Source organism: Trachinotus anak, unplaced genomic scaffold (assembly GCF_046630095.1).
Source record: "Trachinotus anak isolate AG129_WGS33_773 ecotype Australia unplaced genomic scaffold, CSIRO_AGI_Tana_v1 ptg000013l, whole genome shotgun sequence".
Classification (NCBI taxonomy): Eukaryota; Metazoa; Chordata; class Actinopteri; order Carangiformes; family Carangidae; genus Trachinotus; species Trachinotus anak.
Window position 1 is genome coordinate 23,693,226 of NW_027273864.1, and position 21,661 is coordinate 23,714,886.

Genomic DNA, 21,661 nt, shown 5'->3' on the forward strand with positions numbered 1-21,661 from the left:
ATTGGTATCCTGATCCCTTCACATTATCATAAATTTTAGAACTTTTCAGAAAATGTTCACTCCCTGAATTTGGACGAGCAAATTTGATCAGGATATATGCAGAAGTCAGGTGTAGTTTTGTATGTGACTCTTGCCAGTGTCATTATGTCAGTTAGTATTGTTGTGCTTGGACTGTGGAGCTCAAAGTAATAACAAGTTTGAAGTCAGATATTGGTGTTGACAGCCAAGTATGCTTATGTTGACACTCTTATGAAATTATGAGAACAACAAAACATTATATTAATGCTTAGATGTATTAATGACTCCTATTGACACCAACTAAAAATACAGTGTGTTTATTGGGGGGGGTCCCTGACCAGTCTTGAATAGCAACTGTAAACATAATACATGGTCAAAGGTGTGACCATGGGATCCTTAAAGAAGTGTAATCTCATAAATTGTCATTTGGTCACAGACTTCTCTTTGGAGATGAGGTCTTTTATTTTCACAGAATTTCTGGTCATCTTGAGATCAATGAACTACTTTAAAGTAGTTGAAGTTTATAATTGTGTTATATATTATATACATCCAATTGGCATTGTGTCTGAGTTGTCAAAAAGTAGCTTATGAAATAACATTTAAACTTTAATATCTACCTAACCTTGTCTTTGACCATTGTGTAAGAATCTCTGCTGGTGAACTTTCACTACTAATAATAAAGCAGGAGTAAACAATTATCTCTGAGCCAGTGGCTAACAAGTAATAAAGGCCCCACTGTTGTAAAGCAGCTATAACCACGTCCCAGGTGCACTTGAAGATGCTCTGTAAGTATTATTAAGCATAAAAACTAGGGTTTAACTGAAACTAATTTAAATGTAAATTTGCCTCAACAGAGGACTTTCTCATATATTTTATGACTCGCAGTAATCTCTAAAGGACCAGCCTCACTGTTGGCATTAAAACTGTATGGAGAAAAACAGAACACACACATACCCACTAAATTCTTTGTACTTACAGAAGACAGGTTGCACATCCCCTTGTATTTAATTTGGGCAGTCTCAACTTTATTAGCCTGTGCAGCTGTGAGCAAGCATATAGTCAGAAAATTGTTGTTTTAATAGATAGTAGAAATAAAATAGTGTAATAATGATGAATATGTCACCCGTCTTGAGTTAAGATAAGCTGTGCCAAGACTGTTCATAGTGGTTCTGGAAAAATGTCAGCACATCAGCCTATGAGGACAGCTCTCTTTATTCCTTCAGCTTTTCTCTGTAAATCTGCTTTAGTCAACATAATTAAAAAAGCAGTATGATTGGATAAGAGTTCCTTTGAAGAATTACAGTTTGTCTTTTTCCAACAAGTTGTTGCTCCCCTGCCACTGGCATCCTTAACTTTGTTAGTTTTGTTTTTATTATTAGTTTGCAGGTTGTATTCACAGGTAACATGATTTATACTCATATATTGGGACTTTGCTTGAACAAAGAGAAGCAATCATCAGCATTAATTCTGAGTATAAATATCCCAGGGATGCCATTGTTACTTTGAATCCACATCACCATCCAGTAACAGATAATTTTGTATAGCTGCTTCAGAACAGCACCAGGCTTATGAGAAAAATAAAAACTGTAAGTAATTCTTTAATTAAGTTGTTATTGTGCTTAACAAGGACTTTTACAATTCATTTCAGAGTTTTAAATGTCACAGAAAAATACTTCAGATTCCTCATGGAGTCTGGCTTGCTGGCACTTTAAACCATAACCCAGTCATTGGGCTTAGTAATAACAGAGCCATGCTAAGTTTGAGCACGATTGTGTGTGTGTGTGTGTGTGTGTGTGTGTGTGGATATTTCAAGCAGTGTAATAAAAGTGGGTGCGTGGCACAGGAACTATGACTGTTCTCAGGCATGGGAAGCTGATATGAGAGGCTTGATGTTCTTGAAGGCATTTATTGCAAGGGGTCATTGAAGTCAGGAGCTTTGAATTCTGCCATGCAAAACAATGACGAAACAAGCTTACATTACACAACCCTATGCGACATGTACAAAGGTAATTTAATCTGAATATTGCCAGCTTTCTTTTCATTTTTGTATTTATTTTCATTGTTAAGGTCACTGCGTTGATCCATTATAGTTATTATAATTAATCTACACTGTAATGGCTAAAAATATCTGGCTAAGTTAATTAAAAGCATCCACAACAGCCACATGTTTATATTGTCATATGAAAAATAGTGTCTTTTAATTTGTCAAATTAAAGGAAACCTCTTTTGTATTTTATATCAAACAACAGCCAATATTATATTGGTTTATGTATAATGTTTTTCTTAGCATATCACTGCAAGGTATTGCTAGATACTGTTGGCATGTGGTCAGAGGCTTTTAAATGTCAAAGCCCACAGTAAACTCCCAGTAAAGAGTCAATAGTAACAGGATGCCATGTGGCCACTGATAATATTAGTGTGTCCCCAGACTTTGCACAGGAAGATGTGCAGTTGTTTGCAAGGTTGCACTTTGTCATGCGCATGAAATTTTATCATTTATGACTTTCCATTATAGACTCGTAATATCCTCTGAAAGCGTGCAAACACATGCTCGCAGTAAAAGAGAAATTTGAAGCCATGTGACAGTTGGCAAAGCGGAAGCAGTGCACGTGAAGGTGCAAAATGGAAAGGCACAATAAATGTCTCACAGTATGCCACAGCTATGTGCTAAACTGAATGTGGTTGCAGCAAACAAGCCACTTCATGTTCATATACGGGTTATTTATAGGCAAAAAAATAATATAAATAATTACATGATCATTTCTAAATGTACAAAAACTGTGTATGTATCAAATAACGACATTTGGAACGATATATTTGGTGTTACAAAATAATGATTTGGATTGTGCCTGAATGCAATGATAAATATAGACGGCGACAAGGCCAGTGCCTGAGTCTGTACATTGACATCTTGGAGCAAGGACATTTTACTGTGTTTGTTTTGTTTGTTTTTTGCTTTTTAGCCGGGCTTCAGGTTAAAATGCTAGAAGCACTGTGTATGGTATTGATGGTCTGTCAGTCCTACACCTTGGTTCAGACAGAAATCTGTCAGCTATATATGGATGGAATGCCAGGTAATTTGGTGCACACATTCTCAGAGGATAAATGCTTTTAACTTTGGTGATTGCCGAACTTTTCATCTCACATGATCTGCAGGTCAAATTTTAGGATAGGATAGGATAAACTTTATTGTCCAGGTTGGACTACACACTGTCAGCAATATACAAATAGTCCATTCATCCAATGACAATAAAATACAACAATAAAACCACAAATACATACATCCATCAATTGCGAAAGCCCAAGAGAATGCATACATATTTCAATAATACTGCTTGAACAGCAAGAAGAATACAAGCATGGCATTTTCAAATTCTGGCCTAGGTGGTGTTGAGGGCTTTACTGGAGTTTTTGAACCTTTTGTGTCTGCTTTGGGACTCTGTACCGTCTGCTTGAGGGGAGGAACTGATAATCAGGGTGGAGAACGTGAGTTAGATCAGAGATGATCTTTTGTGCCTGTGACTATGGTTTGTTGAAAAATGTCTTGAAGACTGGGGTGCTGATGGACTCCTATAATCTTCATAGCTGTTTGTAATAATCTGTTTATTTGGGCCTCTGACTGAACTGTCAAGTTCCCAAACCATGCTGAGATTCCATAGTGCAGGAGGCTTTAAACTACAGTATGGTAGAATAGGAGCTGAACCTCCTGGGCCACACCAAAGGTTCTCAGCCTTCTCAGGAAGTGCAGCACTTTGGAACAGATGACTTCTACATTGGCCCTCCACACTAGATTGTTGTCTATGAGGATGTCCAGGTACCTGTAGGAGTTCACCTGAGCTATGGTCTGGTCATGGATGACCACTGGTGAATGATCTCCAAAAGATTTTTTTGTTTTGTTTTTTTTTTGTGTCGAGGATGAGATAGTGTTTCTTGCACCACTGTACAAAATTGTAAATGGAAGCTTTATACCTCCAGGCATCTGAATCAGTTTGCAAGAGTCCTAGAATGGCAGTGTCATCAGAAAATTTAAATATGTGTACATTTCCAGTACGGTGGGTACATTCATTTGTGCATTTGCTAACAAAGCTCTGGGGTGCTCCAGTGCTAATGGTTGTGAGCTCAGACAGGGTTCGGTTCACTTTGACTTGTTGGGTGCGGTTAGTGAGAAATGAATGATACCACCTAATGATGAACGAGTTGAAACAGAGCTGTTTTATGTGTTTAGTAAGATGTGTGGCTGCAAGGTGTTAAAAGTGGAGCTAAAATCAACAAACAATAGTCTAGCATAGGTCTTAGATTTCTCCAGGGTCTAAATGAGGGCCTACCTCAGACCTCAACCAACAAACTTTGTACATACACTCACTGCATGTAAACAATGTACAGTTATGACTTGATTTATGACTTGATTCCCTGATTTTTTTTTTTTTTTTTTGTGTGGCACCAACACGGTCCCCATTTTAATTTGTCCAATTCTTTGATTTATGAACTAATAACAACCCTGATCAGCCTCAGTTGTACTTTGTCTTAACTTGCTAAACTATGGTCGTGAACTTGGTAAACATTAGCCTACCTGCTAGAAATCTGCATGAGCATGTTAGCACACTAACACTAGTCGCACTTAAGTGGATGTTGTGGCTGTAGTCTTGGTATAAATCAAGTGACAGACTCATGATTAAACTTAAGTTAAAGTAAGCCACTGTAGTTCTCTTTGAACAGATTGGATGTGTTTACATTTTGGCACAATGATCAATAATTCAAACACTAAACATATACACAGTTACAGCCAGATTATACTTTCAGTTTCATGATAATTTTCCATGAGGTAGTTACTTCAGAAGAACCAGCACATGTTCTGTCTTATTCAGAAAACAGCAGAGGAAACTAACTGTAGTCACTGTTCAGGGGAAAATAGGTCAATAAATAAACATGTTTGTGTCCAAGATTAGCATATCACTAATGTGAATCTCAGATGTCTCTTCTCAAAGTCTTCTTTGCATGCAGTAGATAAATTAAGTAGAACTTTCAAAAACATCTAGTCTGAATCTCTGACATTTGTTATCAGTGCTTTCAAACTTTTACGAATAGTTATCAAGAATTCTTCCTTTCTTTCTCTCTTTCAGCCTTTATTTATTCCATCACAATTTACACATTAATACAATAATTCACAAAAAATAAACAAAAACAACACACAAAACAACAAATAGATAACAACAGGTTTTAATTTAGCAAATCCTCCACCTTCCATTCATTTAAATGGAGCAGGTTTATTCAGGAGTTCGGACCACAGCTTCATCCTAGTCTGAAAGCGGAAGAGGAAGAGAAGGGAATTTACAACAAGCAACCAGAGGAAGAAGAACACAAGCTGTACCTAAAAATGTTAAAGGAGTATTTACCTTTAACAACGAGTTTAGTTGAACACTCCACCCTGCCCAGAGGGTTTTCTGCTATGACTGTGTAATCTCCACTGTCCTTGGGCCCAACTTTGAGTATCACCATTGAGCAGACCCCACATGTATTGGTGATGTAGTAGTTAGTGTTGGTGTTGAGGCTGATGTTATTTCTGTACCAGGTAACATGGGGTCTGGGGTTTCCTGTCACTGCACAGCTCATGTAACACTCGTAGCTCTCTGGGCTGTTGCGCATTTTTAGAGGAACAGAGAATGATGGAGGCGTCTCAAAGCTGCAGTCCTTAGACGCAGGAAGATTCAAAGAAAATGTTTCTGGAATGATTTAAAGAAAAAAGGGAGAGAAATTTGTAAAAGGTGTAATACATAATGATTGATACATTTTTATTGCTCTCATCTCTTTAGTGTTGGGTTATTCATTTATCCTTCCTCAGAGGAAGGCAGTCTACTGATTGTCTTTCAAAATTGTCACACCTATTATGCTCAGCATCTTGGGCTAGATCTGATGATTATTTTCAATATCGATAAGTCTCCCAATCACTGTTTCAATAAGTCATCTAGTCTGTAAAAATGTCAAAGGGTAACACAAAATGGCTATGACAACCTCTCAAAGTTCAGATTGTTTGATTTGTCACATCAAAAGTCCAAGCCCAAAGATACATAACTCACTATCACACGACAAAGAAGCAGCAAACCAGGTAAATCCAGTAAATATTTGGCATATTTGGCATTTTTACTAAATGAAATACTGAAATGATTAAAGATTATCAAAACAATTTTCTGTGGCTCGACTAATTGAGTAATTGTATTCTATACCCATCTACATCTGTTTAGACCTGGGTTGATGCCTTTTAAACTGCACTGAGGCTGCAGCTATCAATTATTTTCATTTGTGATTCAATTTTTTTTCAGTTGATTAATTGTTTAGTCCATGAAAACAAAAAAAAAAGTTTTGAGAGCCCAGCATAACATCTTCTCATGTCACGTTTTGACAGTATAAAACCTGAATAGATTCAAATTAAAGTTTTATAAAACAGGAAGGAAAAAAAGAAGCAAATCTTCACGTTTAAGATGCTAAAGAAGCAGATGTTTGGCATTTTTTTCTTTATAACTCACTGAAACAAAAAATCTGAATTGTTGTCAAACTTGCCTTTCTTTCTCTTCACTTCCCAGGTTGCTGACTCAGAGGGTTTGGACATCCCCATGTCATTCTTGGCATAGACTCGGAACTGATACTGCCTTCCAGGCATGATGTTGATCACCGTGAACTTGTTATTGAAGAGATGGTCTCCCACAGTTTGCCATGTACGCTTAACAGAATCACGCTTGGTGATCACGTAGTGCAGCCTGTCGTCTTTCTTCTCATCTGGAGAAGGAGTCCAGGAGACCGTCACCGTTCCTGACACATTCTCATCCAGCTCCACAGGGCCTGGAGGCTTGGGGTCATCTAGAAACGGGTAGGAAACCATTTTTAGTATCTTGAATGTGAACATAAAATGAAGATTACAACTAACAATTATTTTCAGTATAGCCTAACAGTTATTTTCAGTATAGCTTAACAGTTATTTTCAGTATAGCTTAACAATTATTTTAAGTATAGCTTAATCTGGCAATTATTTTCTTAACCAACATCCTAGAGCCAAACGCCACATATTCCAGTTGTCCATTTTGTCCAATCAGTGGACCAAAATCCAAAAATATTCAGTTTAATATTTAGTTTAAGAAGCTGGAAGCTGCAACTGTTTGACCCAAAACACTGATATGTGATTTTGAGTCAGTTGACTAATGGAGACATTAAGTAATTGTGTTAAAATCTTTTCTTCTGAATACTGGAAGATTGACAAAGAATTTTGCTTTGTCAACATACTTTACTACACATAAACATAATGCATATCAAGTTTCAACTACACACAACCTTTGGTAATGATTTCACTTTTATTTGATAAGGATAAACATTACCTGTGATTCTTATCTCAACACTGGAGGTCTCTTGACCTACAATGTTCTTCACAATGATGGTATAGATTCCAGTGTCATGGCGCTCTGATGAGGGGATCATTAACTGCGATGACGTGTCTGAGTTGCTAACTGTCACACGCTTGCCTACAGGCAGGCCATCCTTGAGCCATGTAATTGTTGGTATTGGAGAAGCCTGTCAACAACAGAAAATACCTTTTTGTAGAGCAGCAGGAAAATGTCTAATCTGTCCCTATAGACAGGACATTGTATAAAAGACATTTTTGTATGAATGTTATACTGAACCTGAAAGTTAAAGTTGACTCGAGCAGAGTTCCCAGCTCTCATTACCATGAAGTTCTTAATTTTCTTGTCAGTGAATTGAGGTCTCACTGTAACAATGTAGGAATAATTTTAGACAAAATTAATAAGAAAACTGATTTAATGAAGGTAAAATGGATCAAATTCGGACTGTAGACAGTTCATTACTCACCTGGAGGAGGCATTGCAATGATGTAGTTGTCCAACTCTTGAGGCTCACCGTCTCCACCCTCATTGGTAGCTACAACTCTTACCCAGTACATGGCCATAGACTTCAGACCCATAATAGTGTATGAGGTCATAATGATAGCACTGGAGTTAGAGCGGCCCCATTCGGGGTTTTCTGCTGGTCTGAGCTCCACAAAGTATCCTTTAGCCTCATCTTGGACCCCTTCCTCCTCGGTGGGTTTGGTCCAGCCCAGCGATAAGGTGGTATATGTGGAGTCTGTCACCTTCAAGTCGATAACTTTACCGGGGGGCTCTGAAAGATTAAGAACAGTTGAAGCATTCAGATATCAGCAATTAAGCAATGAGGCAGCAATGATATAGATGATTGGGGCTTGTCACTTACTCTTTGGATCTCTTGCAATCACAAATTCAGAGGATGGACTTGGCTCTCCAGCCCCAGAGATATTGATTGCTGATACACGGAACTCGTACTCGATGCCTTCAACAACATCCTTCACTGCATACTTTTTTTCTGTTGGCATGTCAAACAGTACAGATAAGGCATTTATTATATATATATATATATATATATATATATATATATATATATATATTATTACTAGTAGTGACAGCAAGTCTTACTTTACAAGTTCAGGTCTGAAGTCAAGCTTTTAACAAATACATAACATTACAAGCATCATCAATAGTTGAAATATGTCTTCACTGTACCTTTAATGGGTTCATCAGGTGGGTTGACAAGGCTCCATAAATTGCTGCCATTCTTCCGTTTCTCCACATTGTATCCCAAAATGTTGGTTCCTCCGGTATTAGAAGGTGCAGACCAAGCAAGATTGATACAGTCTTTGAAAGCGCTAACAATTTTTGGTGTGGAAGGAGGTCCAGGGTAAGCTAAAGGAATGATAAAACAGAGACAACAGTCACTTTTTTACTGGCTCATATGTAGCCTTCTTTCAACATCACATGCCCTACTTGGGACTTCTAAAAAGGCTTACCCTTTGTCCCTGCCTGAATATCATCAGTCTCCATCATTTCACTGATGCCTTGATCGGTTTCAGCCATGATGTGGTAGCAGTACTTTCTGCCATGATCCACATCAGTGTCCCTGTATTTAGGCTCTGGACCAATCTTGCCTAATTTCTTCCAGCTGTTTCGGCCAATTTGTTGACGTTCAAGGATGTAGTCAGTGATAGGGGAACCTCCATTGTTTTTGGGAGGCCTCCATTTGAACTCAATGCAAGTTGATGAACTTTCAGATATATCCACAGGGCCTAGGGGTGGTGTTGGTTTATCTGTAGTAAGACAAAAGAATAACAACCGTGCTCATATCCATGTCTTATATTATAGTACATATTAAGAACATGCAGTTCTTGAGATGTACAAACCTAAAACAATAAGCTGTGTAACGGCCTCAGTTGTTCCATATTCATTTTTAATCTTAATCTTAATTTCTCCTGTGGTTTTGCGTTGGCACTTGGTTAGCAGCAGGCGAGTATGTGAAGAAGACTTCTCAATCTTGATATGGGAGTCCTCTAACAACTCTTCGCCTTCATTGTACCACTGGATCTTCATGGGTTCCCGGCCAACAAAGGACAGCTTAAAGGCTGCCTCTTTCCCGGTTTTAATTATAACAGGTTTTTTGAACTCTGCGAGGTCATCAGGGTTAATTCTTGGAGGATCTAGCAAAAAAACAAAAAAAAAACATCTTTTCAAAAATTAGATTTTACATTGCATAGCTGAAACTGTTGTACAATTTTGACAGTGGCTGCCCTTTTTTTTTTGCTTGAGTTAGAGTATTTCAAATAATTTCTGAATACAGTACCTGCAACATTTAGCATGGCTTCTGTTTTACGCCCATCAGCCTCACATCGGTATTTCCCAGCATCATCTTCTTTGCAGTTTTTGATTATTAGTTTGCGATAGGTCCCATCTTTAACAATACAGATATCATCTGTAGCTGTTATCTGAAATGTACACACATTCATGTAAATACGCTTGGATCTCAGAGGGTTAAAGGTTAAAGCTATTACTCTATGAACTCTTAATTTCCCCACCTCTTCCCCTTCTTTGTACCAGACTCCATCACATTCCTCATTGCTCAGTTTGCAGACCAGTTCTGCATCAGTGCCAATTATGGCAGTTACATCTGACAGTCCACCGGTGAAATAAACTCCAGGGTCTAAAGGAAATACAACCTTACTGTTAACTTGGAACAGAAATATATTCACAAGAAAGCAGGATTTAGAATTGAATTACTATGTTCTGGCGCATCTCACCAATGACTGTATCAGGGACAAGTGGGCCTGTCCTCACTCTTTTTCTTTTCTTCTCTTGAACAGGCTCCTCTTCCTCATTATCTGCAACTTGAGCATCAGCCTCTCCATCCTTTGCTTGTACCTGCTTCTTTGATTCTGAAGATGTAGACTCAGCTGGTTCAGACATATCTTCCTCCTCCACATCCTCTTCTTCCTCCTCCTCTTCTACATCTTCTTCCTCACCTTCCTCCCCTACATCAGTCGTTCCTTCTACTTTATCTGCATCTTCTCCTGCTTCTGCACCCACCTTTACCTTTGCTTTTGTCTCAGCCTTTGCCTTTGCTTTTGTCTTTCCTTTAGCTTTAGCCTTGGTTTTGGTTTTGGTTTTGGCTTTGACTGCTGCTTCCGCTTCTGCTTTAGCTTTAGCTTCGGCTTCTGCTTTCTCAGCTGCAGCTGCTGCAGCTGCTGCGGCTGCTACTTCTGCCTCTGCCTTTGCCTTTGCAATCCACTCTTCTCTCTCCTTCTGTATCTTAGCATTTTGTTCCTCAGCAATCTTCAGAAGATCAGCTCCACCCCCGCCTGCTCGGGTTGTTTTGCGAACTTTCTTCCTTCCGTGTGCATTTTGATCTTTGTCAGCTAATAAAAAAACAGAGTACCAGGATATTTTTTATTCTTTATGCAACATTTTCAGTATTTGATAAACTTGTGTTGAACTATCTGAAACGATATGTTGAACTATCTGAAAAGATAAAATTTTAAACATTTTAACAGCACCTTCCACTATAAGCCAGGCACTGCAGGATTTAAGTCCAGCCACAGCTGCATAAATTCCTTTGTCCAAAAGCAGGCAGTCCTTCACCACCAACGTGTGAATCAGCATGTCCTCTGACACAATGATGTCATATTTGTCCCCTTGCTCCAGTGGGATATTCTTGCCCATCCAAGTAATCTTTGTCAGTGGCTGTGATACGACACACTCAAACACAGCGTCCTCTCTTTCCTCTGCTGTCACGTCTTGAATCTTGACCAAGAAGTCTGCAGTGGGAACTAGACAAAACACAAATTATAGCTTAACATTAGATCTGGTATTTCACATCACAGGGCAGCTCATGTAGCATTGTTCCACAGCATTATGTGCATCTTAAGTGTGTAGATAAAGATAAATAATTAAATTACTCATGCATCATCTTACGTTTTAAGTCCGTTGAGAATATCTTAACACCATCAACCTCCACTTGGTATAATCCTGCATCTTCAGGGTTAACACCATTGATGCTAAACACAAACTTCTTCCCCACTTGCTTCAATCCATGTTTTACCTCCACGTCAGCATCAAAGGGAATCATAACTCCATCCTGTTCAAACATAAATTGTCAAAAAAGTTGTTGCAATATGAAGCATGCATCACAATGTATCTGTGTCGCAAAATCTGTTATATGACTTTTAGTGCTGTCATTTAATTTATTAACTATCAGCAACTAAATAAATAAAATATTTCACCTTATATAAGAAGATTTTGCTTGTAGGGTCTCTCAGAGACATTTCAAGTTCAAACTCCGCAGCACCAGAAGCTTTCATTTCAATGGGCTTTAGGTTGCAAAGTCTTTCAACAACCTGTAGTCATTGGAATCAGGAAAAAAACTTTGTCACTGTACAGATATTAGAATTTTAAAGTTTTAATTTCTTGCATGAAGATATTCTATCTTATTATTTTAGATGTTAGGCTGTGTAGGTGCTTTATGTTAACATGAAAATGAAGCTGAAACATATCATACTTTTTCCTGTTCTTGATGCCTTTCCATTTTCTTCTCATTTAATTTTTTCAGCATCCAGCGGAAATCAGTAATACCATAGTCTGAACATATATCCTCGTATTCTTTCTTGTCTGCACTCATCAACAACTCCCAAAACTTGTCATCAATTTGTGGTTTTGCCTCCTCTTTTGGCTCCATGTCAACCCTCCAAAAAACAAAACAAATATTAATCACTTAAAGGTGATAATCAAACAAGACAAGCAGAAAAAAACCCCTGTTTTTGCCCTTTCTAAGTTCACAGTATTACTTACGTATTTTTTAAAGCCTTTTTGAAATCCTCAGGTATCTCTCTGACAGCTACAACACAACAAGCAGCATGGTTATGATTCTAATTGAATGCATGATTGACCTTGCATAATTAAGATTTAATTATAGGCTGTGTACCTGTTCTAGATTGTTGCATAGCTCTGTTCTTTTTAAAGCCAACTGAAATGGAAGAAATAGGAGTAAAGTGAGACAGGTGTAATTTAACCTAATTAGTTTTCATTTAATTGTGGACCTCACCTTCAATAACATTTAGGGCAGCAGTTACAATTGCTTTTCCATATTCATTTTCAGCAAAACACTTGTAGGTGTCGGCTTGATCCACCGATACATCTGGCATCTGTCAGTCAATGCATGATTAATATTTTTACAAATGCAGGATAGTGCAAGATGGCCTACTGTTCATTCAGACTGATTTATTGATTCATCAGTTTAGTTTAGCACTCTTGATGACACATGGTCAGCGACCTCACCTGTAGCTGATGTTCACCAGAACTTGAATCATAGACGATTTTGTATGTCTCTTCATCAATTTCTCCATCATTTCTAATCCAGTTCACAGTTGGTGTTGGTTTGCCTGTAACTACTGCTCTGAAGATTGCCATTTTTCCTACAGAAATGGCAGCAAGAATGTACAGTGAGGTTATTATTTTAGAAACCATCACAGTCAAATAAAATTAAGTTGTGCGACATAATTAGAGGTGGTATTCTGCCTTACCTTCTTGAATTGTCACAGCAATTGGTTTCCGAGTGAAGTCTGGCGTGCTCATGCCTTCAGGCAGTTCTTCTACATATTGGGTGATCATAACTCCAGGCACCCTTGACTTCTTTTTAATTCTCACTGTTATTAAATAGGATAAAATTGCATTATTTATGAAGAACTTAAAGAATAATTCTATTGAAGTAAACTGCCTTTATTAAGTTTATTGGACATACTATGTTTCAGAAAAGGACAAATGTATGCAAGTAGTGACATACAATTAAAAGGAGGTTGTCAAACTGTGTAGTAACTTACCCTGCCCTGGAGCAGTTGGCTCCTCATCCTTAGATTTACGTATCTTAAACATCTTGACAACAGCTTCTCTGTTAATGGAAAAGTATACAATGCACTTTTAAACACTTAGAACTGAAGGCATTACTGTTTAGTTTTCTTATGTACCATTTTAATTGGTCTTCACTTTGATGGTTGCTGTACTGTTTGATACGGTTATTTGTTCCCATGTAAATGCACAATTTATATTGAGGTTTAATCTGGAGGTAATCTGGAACTAATGGCAAGTTTTGACCACTGTTAAAAGCTATACAAATTTCCATTTGTCTCTCCCAGATAGTCTGAATCTGCAGTGGATATAATTTGGTCTAATTAACATTAAGGCTTAAGGCAGTAAGGATTAAGGCAGTATGCCCACTTTTACATCATGATGTTCATGCATTTTTAAGTAATGCCTATCCTTAGAGAGACAGTAAAGTTGCAAAGGTAGATAATTTATTCCTCCCAATAATAACAAAAAGTGGGCTAAAAATATTGTGATGTCAATTTTATTGTGGGAAGTCACTGTTAAACAAAGAGAGTGAAATTTATATTTCAGATGAATGGTATAGGGATTCATAGGTTTGTAATTCTATCTGTACCATGTGGAAGAATTCCTGTGATCACAAAATTCTTGACATTCCCTGTGTAGATTCTTGCAAGTGACCAGCCCAAATTTGCAGGCAGTAGGTCACATACCTCATAAAACTAACTGACTCAGGAAGTGGTGTAAATAGCTGCCTGCAAATGTAACATTAGTCATAACCATCTTTGTATTTAGGTATTTCTTTCTGTTTATCCCTAAGTTTTTCAAAGGAATAAGTGCAAAGATAAAATAAAAGTGGGTTACCATGGGCATATATTATAATGTGGGTGGTTAAAAATATATTCCCTTTTTTCTTTAGTTTTGTCATAATAACGTTTAATCAGTTCATAATAAACTTCTGAAAAAGTGCATAATTAGTCAGGTTTCATACTCCAGACTCCATAGCCAATGTATCGCTTTATGAGAAGGCTTCAGTCACAACTTACAAACAGTATACATGACAAATCAAATAACCATAAATACATTTCAGCAAGTTTGTGCTTAAAGTATTTTTTAATTAGTAATTAGTAATTAATACAAATAAGTATTAATTTGACAGGTGGAATTTAAGTTAGATGAAATACCATGTATGTAAGTGTGCTCTGTCTTCACTGTGCCTCTGTGAATCTTAACTTAATTTTTATGATGTCATGAGTCCATAGACAGGAGCCTTTTGTTCTTGGATTATATTTGATAGCCTCTTGAACTCTTCACATTAAATTTGATTTAAATAAGATTCATGATTCAATACTTTATTGCCATTCCAAGATGTTGATTTGAATTTGTTTTGGTAAGCTCAGTTAAACAAAGACAGAATAAGACAAGAATAGTAGAACCACTCACTCATAAAGACCATAACACATGAAACAAGTATAAAACTGATAACGGGTAAAATCCAGCCCTTAAAATAACCATAAAAGCATAAAGCAAATCGGCAAAATAAAATGAAATAAATTAGGCTAAGTTCTGTCACTTGATGAAGTACCTGCAGATTTATCAGTTTTGTAGACTTGGTGCACTGCTGTGAAGCTATATTTGTCTGAGTGAAAAAATAGCTTTGCCAAGGGTGTTATGAGTGAACTGATTTATGAATAAGTTGTCAGGTCCCTGTCTTAAATTTCTCAGCTCCATTTAATAGCAGAGGACATACTTGTTCTTTGTCATTTTTGTGTGATAAAATGCTCAATGAGAATACCACTTTGAAGCTTAGAAAACTAGTGTAACCCTTAGATCTTTGTAGGACAGAAGTGACACTTTGTGTGCAAAGTGTCTTCCCTCTATTTTAGCTACCAGTATTGTCTTACATTTGCACAGGCTTTTCATCAACATTTGCTGTTTAGATGAGTTCTGCTTTTCAGAAATATGTAATATGAACAACACTATTACAGTTCATCATTACTGGTTCCTCTCCTCATCTTAAACTTCAGAGAAACTGGAATCATATAAGTTGCTGTCAGCATGCCATTAGAATTTGAATCCTGACTTATAATAACTAATTAGATCTCACTACATTTTTAAATATAAAGTTAATGTACAGTGACAAGCAAACTGCTGTCAAATAAGCACAAAGACCATATACCTTTATACATACATGGATTTATAGAATAAAGAGGATTTAAACATTGATAATGTTAATAATTAGGAATTTAGACCAGTATTGATCATGTTTACTTACTATTTTTTCAAGTAAACTGCTGTTCTCTGTTGCCTGTTGCCAGCCAGGTTCCAGCTGATTCCTGAGTGTGGGTTCTCCGTTTTGAGAGGCAATAAAGCCTTTCAGAGACACTCAGAGCAACCTAACCCACTGCTTTTTCACTGTGGCTCTCAGGGATAGGTTTACTGACATGCACTTTGGCCCTAAAGTGCTATAGGTTCTTGAAAAGGGGGCACCAGAGGAAATGCAGCAGTGAAGCTCTCTAAACCCTCCCTCCAAACTGGAATTTAAGCTTTAGTACAGCAGCAGGGTTCTTTTGGCTGCTCTTATTAAAAAGGGAAGTCTCATAGGAAGTGACATAGAAGTGCAATGGGCTGAGCTGCCTCTCCATTAGCTTAATTGCACATGTAGGCTGCCTGATCCTCATCCCAGCATTTAACAAGAGGTAAGTGTCAATTAAATTAAGATTCCTTCCATTGGTCTGTTTTGCATGTTTAGAAATGTCAGAATTAATGAACCGTAATTTTCAAGCACTGAAAGTCTATCCCAAGAATTAGACAATTTGCTTGGATGTTCTTATTTATTCTGACGCTCGTCTGGATACATCAGATGAAAATCAAACAAAACAAGCTCAACCTTACTTCATTCTGATACTAATGAGCCACAGTTATTTTGAATGCCCTGTTAAAGAGATCAGAAATGAGTTAACATTTATTTTAGCATTGTAATAAGCACTTCTCTCTGAAACTGAGAGGTGTCATCCTGCACTAGTCAGACATGTTTTAGCCCTGGGTGCAACTGTCAACCTTCTCTTTTTCAGTGACTCTAAACTTGGACTAGTGTCTGACCCCACAAAAAATATGCCCAGAGAGGTAATACAAGAAGCTTGAACATAAATTATTCTCATAAACTTTCATGGAGGTGAACAAGTGGCATGAATTTTGATACTTGGTATGTTGAGGCTTAACACATATGCCAAAGTCTGTCATCATACAATTATATGATCATTGTATTTTTCGTGATCGCTAACACGCTTAAATACATTTTCTCTTAAGTGTTAAACTGTTTTAAAGTGACATGCAGATTAAAAATTCCATATCACAATAGCAGTATGAAATATTTATTTACACCAAACCCACACACATTTTCTTATGTATATCATACTATAACAAACAATCACACAAAATATAATTTTTTCATGTCAGTATGTTTTCTACTCTCAGTTTCAGTTTAGGGGAGGAGCCCCAGCCCAATAATGGAAAAGTAATGATTGCAACAGTCACTATACAAGTGAACAGAAACCTGCATCTATAAATGAATTGAAAGACATAAGCTGATAGTTGTATGAGCTATAGGCAAACACCTTTAAAAAGCACTTTTGAAATCATTGCTACACACTGTCCTTCTGATTTTTATTAACATGCATATGATTACAGTTAAAATATGCAAGATTGCACATTAGAATTTCAAGCTTTCATTTTATTGAGATTGCACAGTTGAAAACAAAACAAGCAACATGTTTGTGGCTTTTACTTCAGCAACAATTGTATTCCTAACACCTTACTGTGACTTCAACTTTGAAAAACCACCAGTCTGTCTACATTTCACAGAGCTGGTTCAACTCTAAAGATACAATATATAGTATCTATAAATTACCAAAAACTTTTTTCTGCTAGGGTTTAAGATCAATTGTGTCATCTTCAGCATGTTCATTTATTCTGGAAAAAATACAAAGATAGTTGCATGTTAGTGTCATTATTTCAAAGATTGTCACTGTATGAAATATCATGACAGCATATTAAATTAAGTACATTGTGTTTAGGATTTACCTCTGACTGTCAGTTGGGTGGAGCACTCTGCCTGCCCCATAGGGTTTTCTGCAACAACCTTGTACTCCCCGGTGTCCTTAGGTCCAACCCTCAATATGAGCAGAGAACACACTCCACAGGTATTGGAGATGTAGTAGTTAGTGTTGGTATTCAGGCTGATATTGTTTCGGAGCCATGTCACATGAGGTGTTGGATCCCCTTTTATAGCACAGCTCATGTAGCATTCATACCCTTGAGGAGCAGTGTGCAATTTCAGTGGAACAATGAACCTCGGAGGACACTGCAGATTACAGGTCTTTGACTCTGGCATGTTCAAAGTGAACTTTTCTGGAAGAAAACAGAGTGCAATGCATCAGATCAGAATTCATCTAATGTTTTAACATCCGGCATGATGTCAGTGTTATGAGGAAATTCACAGGTACAGCCTATTCTGCTCCCTTTTACATGCCACAGTTTTTCATAGAAGTGATGTGCACTTCATGTTTCTGTGCTAATAGAAAATGTGACAGCTAAATCATTAAACTTTTATGAATAGCCCTGAGAAATACATTTCAAAGATATTTAATTTGGTGTGATGGTTGGTTCAAATCAAGTCAAAACCAAATGTATTCACCAATTTAACTGCAGGTGAATATCAACAGACTATTATTGTTAACTCTTGACGTGAGCAGAAAAGAAATATGTTCATAGTTGAAATTCCAAAGTTAGGGTTAGTTAGTGAATGTAGTTCATTGGCTTGTGTAACCTTCAAACATTGTTATGACAGATGCATAAGTAAAGAAAGGACAGACAGTTAAACTTTGTGTGAAGCCTTTGTGCTTACTAGAGGGGGTGTATGGTTTATATGTAAATGGGGAAAAAATACTATGTTTATTCAAATACAGATATTGGTCTCCAGTATCAGTCGAAAGCAAGTATTTACATACCTTTTTTGGCAGAAATCAGCCACTTTGGTGATTCCGAGGGTTTGGATGAGCCCATGTCATTCTTTGCATAGACTCTGAACTGATATTCTCGACCCGGCATTATGTTGCAGGCTGTGAATTTATTGTTGAAGATGAGATCTGCAATAGTGTGCCATGCTCTTTTGTTTGAATCACGCTTAGTCACCATGTAGTGCAGCCTGTCATCACGTTTCTCATCTGGAGATGGGGTCCATGAAATAGTCACTGTACCAGGCACGTTTTCATCAAGCTCCACAGGACCTGGTGGCTTAGGTTCATCTGGAGTTCAAATATGAATACAAATGATTTTTCCATCTGGAATAGGAGTAAATTTTTTAATACAGGAAGAAGGCACAGTATTTTACCAAACTCACCTGTGACTCTAATTTCAATGCTAAATGTTTCTTGGCCAACAATGTTCTTGACAATGATAGTGTAGATTCCAGTATCTGAGCGCTCAGAGGAGGGAATCAGAAGCTGGGATGTGCCCTCTGCATTGCTTATGGTCACTTTTTTAGACACCGGTGCTCCATCTTTCAGCCAGATGACCTCAGGCCAAGGGGAGGCCTACAAAGAATATAATTTTGTCAGAAGATGAAATGAGTTCACTATATATGCATTCTTTTGGATATATGTCATTTTAATTACTTCCTGAATTACCTCAAAATTAATGTTGAATCGTGCAGAATTTCCTGCTCTCACCACCATGAAACTCTTGATTTTTGCATCTGTGAACCGTGGTCTCACTAGGTGAACAGCAGTATGAAAGTTAGTCATTAATGATTCCACTGTATAAAAAATAATAAATTGGTATTATATATGTTACAGTACACTATACAGTACTGTTGCAGTCATTTGTGCTATTCATTTGACTTGGAATAGGATTTATTACTGATCCAAGTGTATTAAATCCTTCAAACAAACTGATACCAACCAGTTGAACTTATTTAAGTGTTTCATGTGCACACGATCATCAAGGTTATTAGATCTATTTAATAACAAATGTACACATTCTATCCTGGTTTCATTAACCGTGTTAGCAGTTTCATTCTCAACTTTAATCTCATGGTGTTTACTGAAGCAAAACATATGCTAACAAATGATTTTCAGTGATGATGGAAATGATCAAATGAGAAAGTGAGAGTCTTGCTTGCTGCTCTTGTCATTACTGGTGATAAGACCGAGAGCAGTAAATGTTAAACGACACAAATGTTTAACATCACCAGAATCACACTTCATCATTGCATTTATCTTAGATGTTTAAACCAAGCTTCAGTTATTCTGATCAAGGTTACCGATTAATCTCTTTAGGTTAATTTAAGTTGTATTATATTAAATACCGATGTTTGACATAAGTATGTAAAGGAAATTTCTTACCAGGAGGAGGCATAGCGAGGATGTAATTATCCAGCTCCTGTGGCTCTCCCTCTCCTCCATCATTAACAGCAAAGACTCTCACCCAGTACATCGCCAGTGACTTCAAGCCTCTCACTGTATAGGTAGTCATGGTTATTGCATTTGTATTGCAGCGATCCCAGTCTGTGTTTTCTGCAGGCCTGATCTCTACAAAATATCCTTTGGGTTCATCCTCAACCCCCTCAATTTCCTTGGGTTTGGTCCAAGACAGGGACAGAGTTGTGTACGTGGAATCTGTCACTTTAAAGTCGATGACTTTACCAGGAGGCTCTGTAACACATGATTTATAGTGAGTGCTGAAATTTGTAGGCTGTATGAAGTATTAGGATGATAAAATAATAACTGTCATAATATTTCTAAATGTCCACCTACTTTTAGGGTCTCTGGCAAACACAAACTCAGATGGTGCACTAAATTCACCCGCTCCAGAGTTATTGATTGCTGACACACGGAATTCGTACTCCATGCCCTCAACCACGTCTTTGACAGCAAAGCTCTTAGCTTTTTAGGAAACATAAAAACAGTATATCACACTCCATACATATGTAATGCAGGAAATCATCAGACATTCATTTATATGTTGGAACATGCTGTCATAATATGATCAAACAGTATAGTTGTATTAGTAGAAGAATAACCTTTGATCATCTCATCATGTCGGTTGACTTGAGCCCACAGATTGCTGCCCTTCTTGCGTTTCTCAACATTGTATCCAAGAATATTAGTTCCTCCAGTGTTGGCAGGAGGAGCCCAGGAGATGTTGATGCAGTCCTTGAAGGCACTCACAATCTTTGGTGCTGATGGAGGTCCAGGGTATGCTGTATACACAGAGGATTGGGATCTGTGATCATTCCTACATCTAAAAGGGTCAGTAAATTGAATTTTTTTGTATACTGTGGGAGAATTGATCATGATGTTGGATGAATGCAACCAAAAGTTGGATGAATACTGTAACTTAACCACATACTGAGACCCTCATGTTCACTTTCCTGGAATTGAGATCTGAGATCTGTGTAGAATTAAGGCCTGGTCACATCAAAGTGACACAGCAATTCAGCTAATTGTTTTCAGCAGATGGGCAGTGCTAGAAGCTTGGTGATGTTGGGGCTACTCACAGAGTCAGTTGGCTTATAGCAGCAATTATGTTGAAATTAACTTTTCATGATTTCAATCATGCTGTGAACGGGTCTTTACTCACAGGGATGACTCAACTTAATCTTTTAAATCTGACTTTACCTTTTGTACCGGCCTGAATGTCCTCCGTTTCCATCAGCTCGCTGATGCCCATTTGAGTCTCCACTCTGATGCGATAGCAGTACCTCCTGCCATGATCTACATCATTGTCCTTGTATTTGGCTTCTGGACCAATTGGCCCCAACTTCTTCCAGGTGTTGCGGCCAACTTGTTGTCGTTCAAGGATATAGTTTCCTATCTTGCAGCCACCGCTGTCTTTTGGGGGTCTCCACTTGAATTCAATTGTGGAGGAGGAGGCCTCAACAATCTCCAGGGGTCCCATTGGAGGAGTAGGTTTATCTGTCAAAAAACAAAATAGTATACAGAACATTAATCTTTGCTGAGGGCATTACCTAAAGTATAACAAAATACTTGTACAATACTATATACTACAAAAATGTGTGTAGTACATAGCTTTCTTATACATACCCAATACAACAAGCTGGCTGAAGGCCTCAACAGTGCCAAACTCATTTTTGAGTTTCATCTTGATTTCACCACTGTCTTTGCGCTGCAGCTTGGTTAGAAGCAGACGGCTGTACCCATCTGAGTGCTCAATCTTGATATTTGATTCATCTGAAAGTTCTTCACCTTCAAGGTACCACTGAACTTTTATAGGTTCCCGTCCAATATAAGGCAATTTGAAGGTAGCTTTCTGTCCTTTTTTCACTGTTATAGGAGTTTTAAATGTTTCCAGTTCCTCAGTATCAAATCTGGGTGGATCTAAAATGATTGGTACAAACATACAGA

General features: G+C 37.6%; 2 protein-coding genes and 1 long non-coding RNA gene across 11 annotated transcripts in view; 1 reads left to right on the plus strand and 2 right to left on the minus strand.

Moving 5' to 3' along the window:
• Positions 1–21,661, plus strand: part of LOC139631136 (uncharacterized) — a 145,993-nt gene that overhangs the window by 39,355 nt on the left and 84,977 nt on the right. For 4 of the 5 annotated variants that reach the window (XR_011693302.1, XR_011693304.1, XR_011693300.1 and 1 more), the window contains exon 2: positions 6,597–6,880. This is a non-coding gene — a long non-coding RNA (uncharacterized lncRNA). Of the gene's footprint in view, positions 1–6,596; positions 6,881–10,225; positions 10,354–21,661 lie in introns of those variants that run through there. The other variant, XR_011693303.1, reaches the window with a different exon arrangement.
• On the minus strand, positions 5,121–16,456 carry igfn1.3 (immunoglobulin like and fibronectin type III domain containing 1, tandem duplicate 3). Its single transcript, XM_071495107.1, has 24 exons — positions 15,511–16,456; positions 13,235–13,302; positions 12,938–13,060; positions 12,693–12,829; positions 12,460–12,559; positions 12,340–12,381; positions 12,207–12,252; positions 11,917–12,100; positions 11,642–11,755; positions 11,334–11,496; positions 10,916–11,188; positions 10,163–10,777; positions 9,941–10,065; positions 9,709–9,850; positions 9,272–9,565; positions 8,882–9,178; positions 8,598–8,777; positions 8,272–8,400; positions 7,873–8,181; positions 7,686–7,771; positions 7,383–7,575; positions 6,574–6,870; positions 5,412–5,738; positions 5,121–5,317 (listed from the first exon to the last, which is right to left on the minus strand). The coding sequence occupies exons 2-24, from the start codon at positions 13,284–13,286 to the stop codon at positions 5,313–5,315; spliced, it is 4,233 nt and encodes a 1,410-aa protein (XP_071351208.1). The 5' UTR covers positions 13,287–13,302; positions 15,511–16,456; the 3' UTR covers positions 5,121–5,312.
• Positions 16,594–21,661, minus strand: part of igfn1.1 (immunoglobulin like and fibronectin type III domain containing 1, tandem duplicate 1) — a 30,008-nt gene continuing 24,940 nt past the window's right edge. For all 5 annotated transcript variants that reach the window (XM_071495104.1, XM_071495103.1, XM_071495106.1 and 2 more), the window contains 10 exons: positions 21,341–21,634; positions 20,915–21,211; positions 20,317–20,496; positions 20,051–20,179; positions 19,640–19,948; positions 18,923–19,008; positions 18,637–18,829; positions 18,245–18,541; positions 17,319–17,645; positions 16,594–17,207 (listed from right to left, as the gene is read on the minus strand). In XM_071495104.1, coding sequence (XP_071351205.1) covers positions 17,203–17,207; positions 17,319–17,645; positions 18,245–18,541; positions 18,637–18,829; positions 18,923–19,008; positions 19,640–19,948; positions 20,051–20,179; positions 20,317–20,496; positions 20,915–21,211; positions 21,341–21,634 — 2,117 coding nt within the window. In that variant the 3' untranslated portion in view covers positions 16,594–17,202. The remainder of the gene's footprint in view (positions 17,208–17,318; positions 17,646–18,244; positions 18,542–18,636; positions 18,830–18,922; positions 19,009–19,639; positions 19,949–20,050; positions 20,180–20,316; positions 20,497–20,914; positions 21,212–21,340; positions 21,635–21,661) is intronic.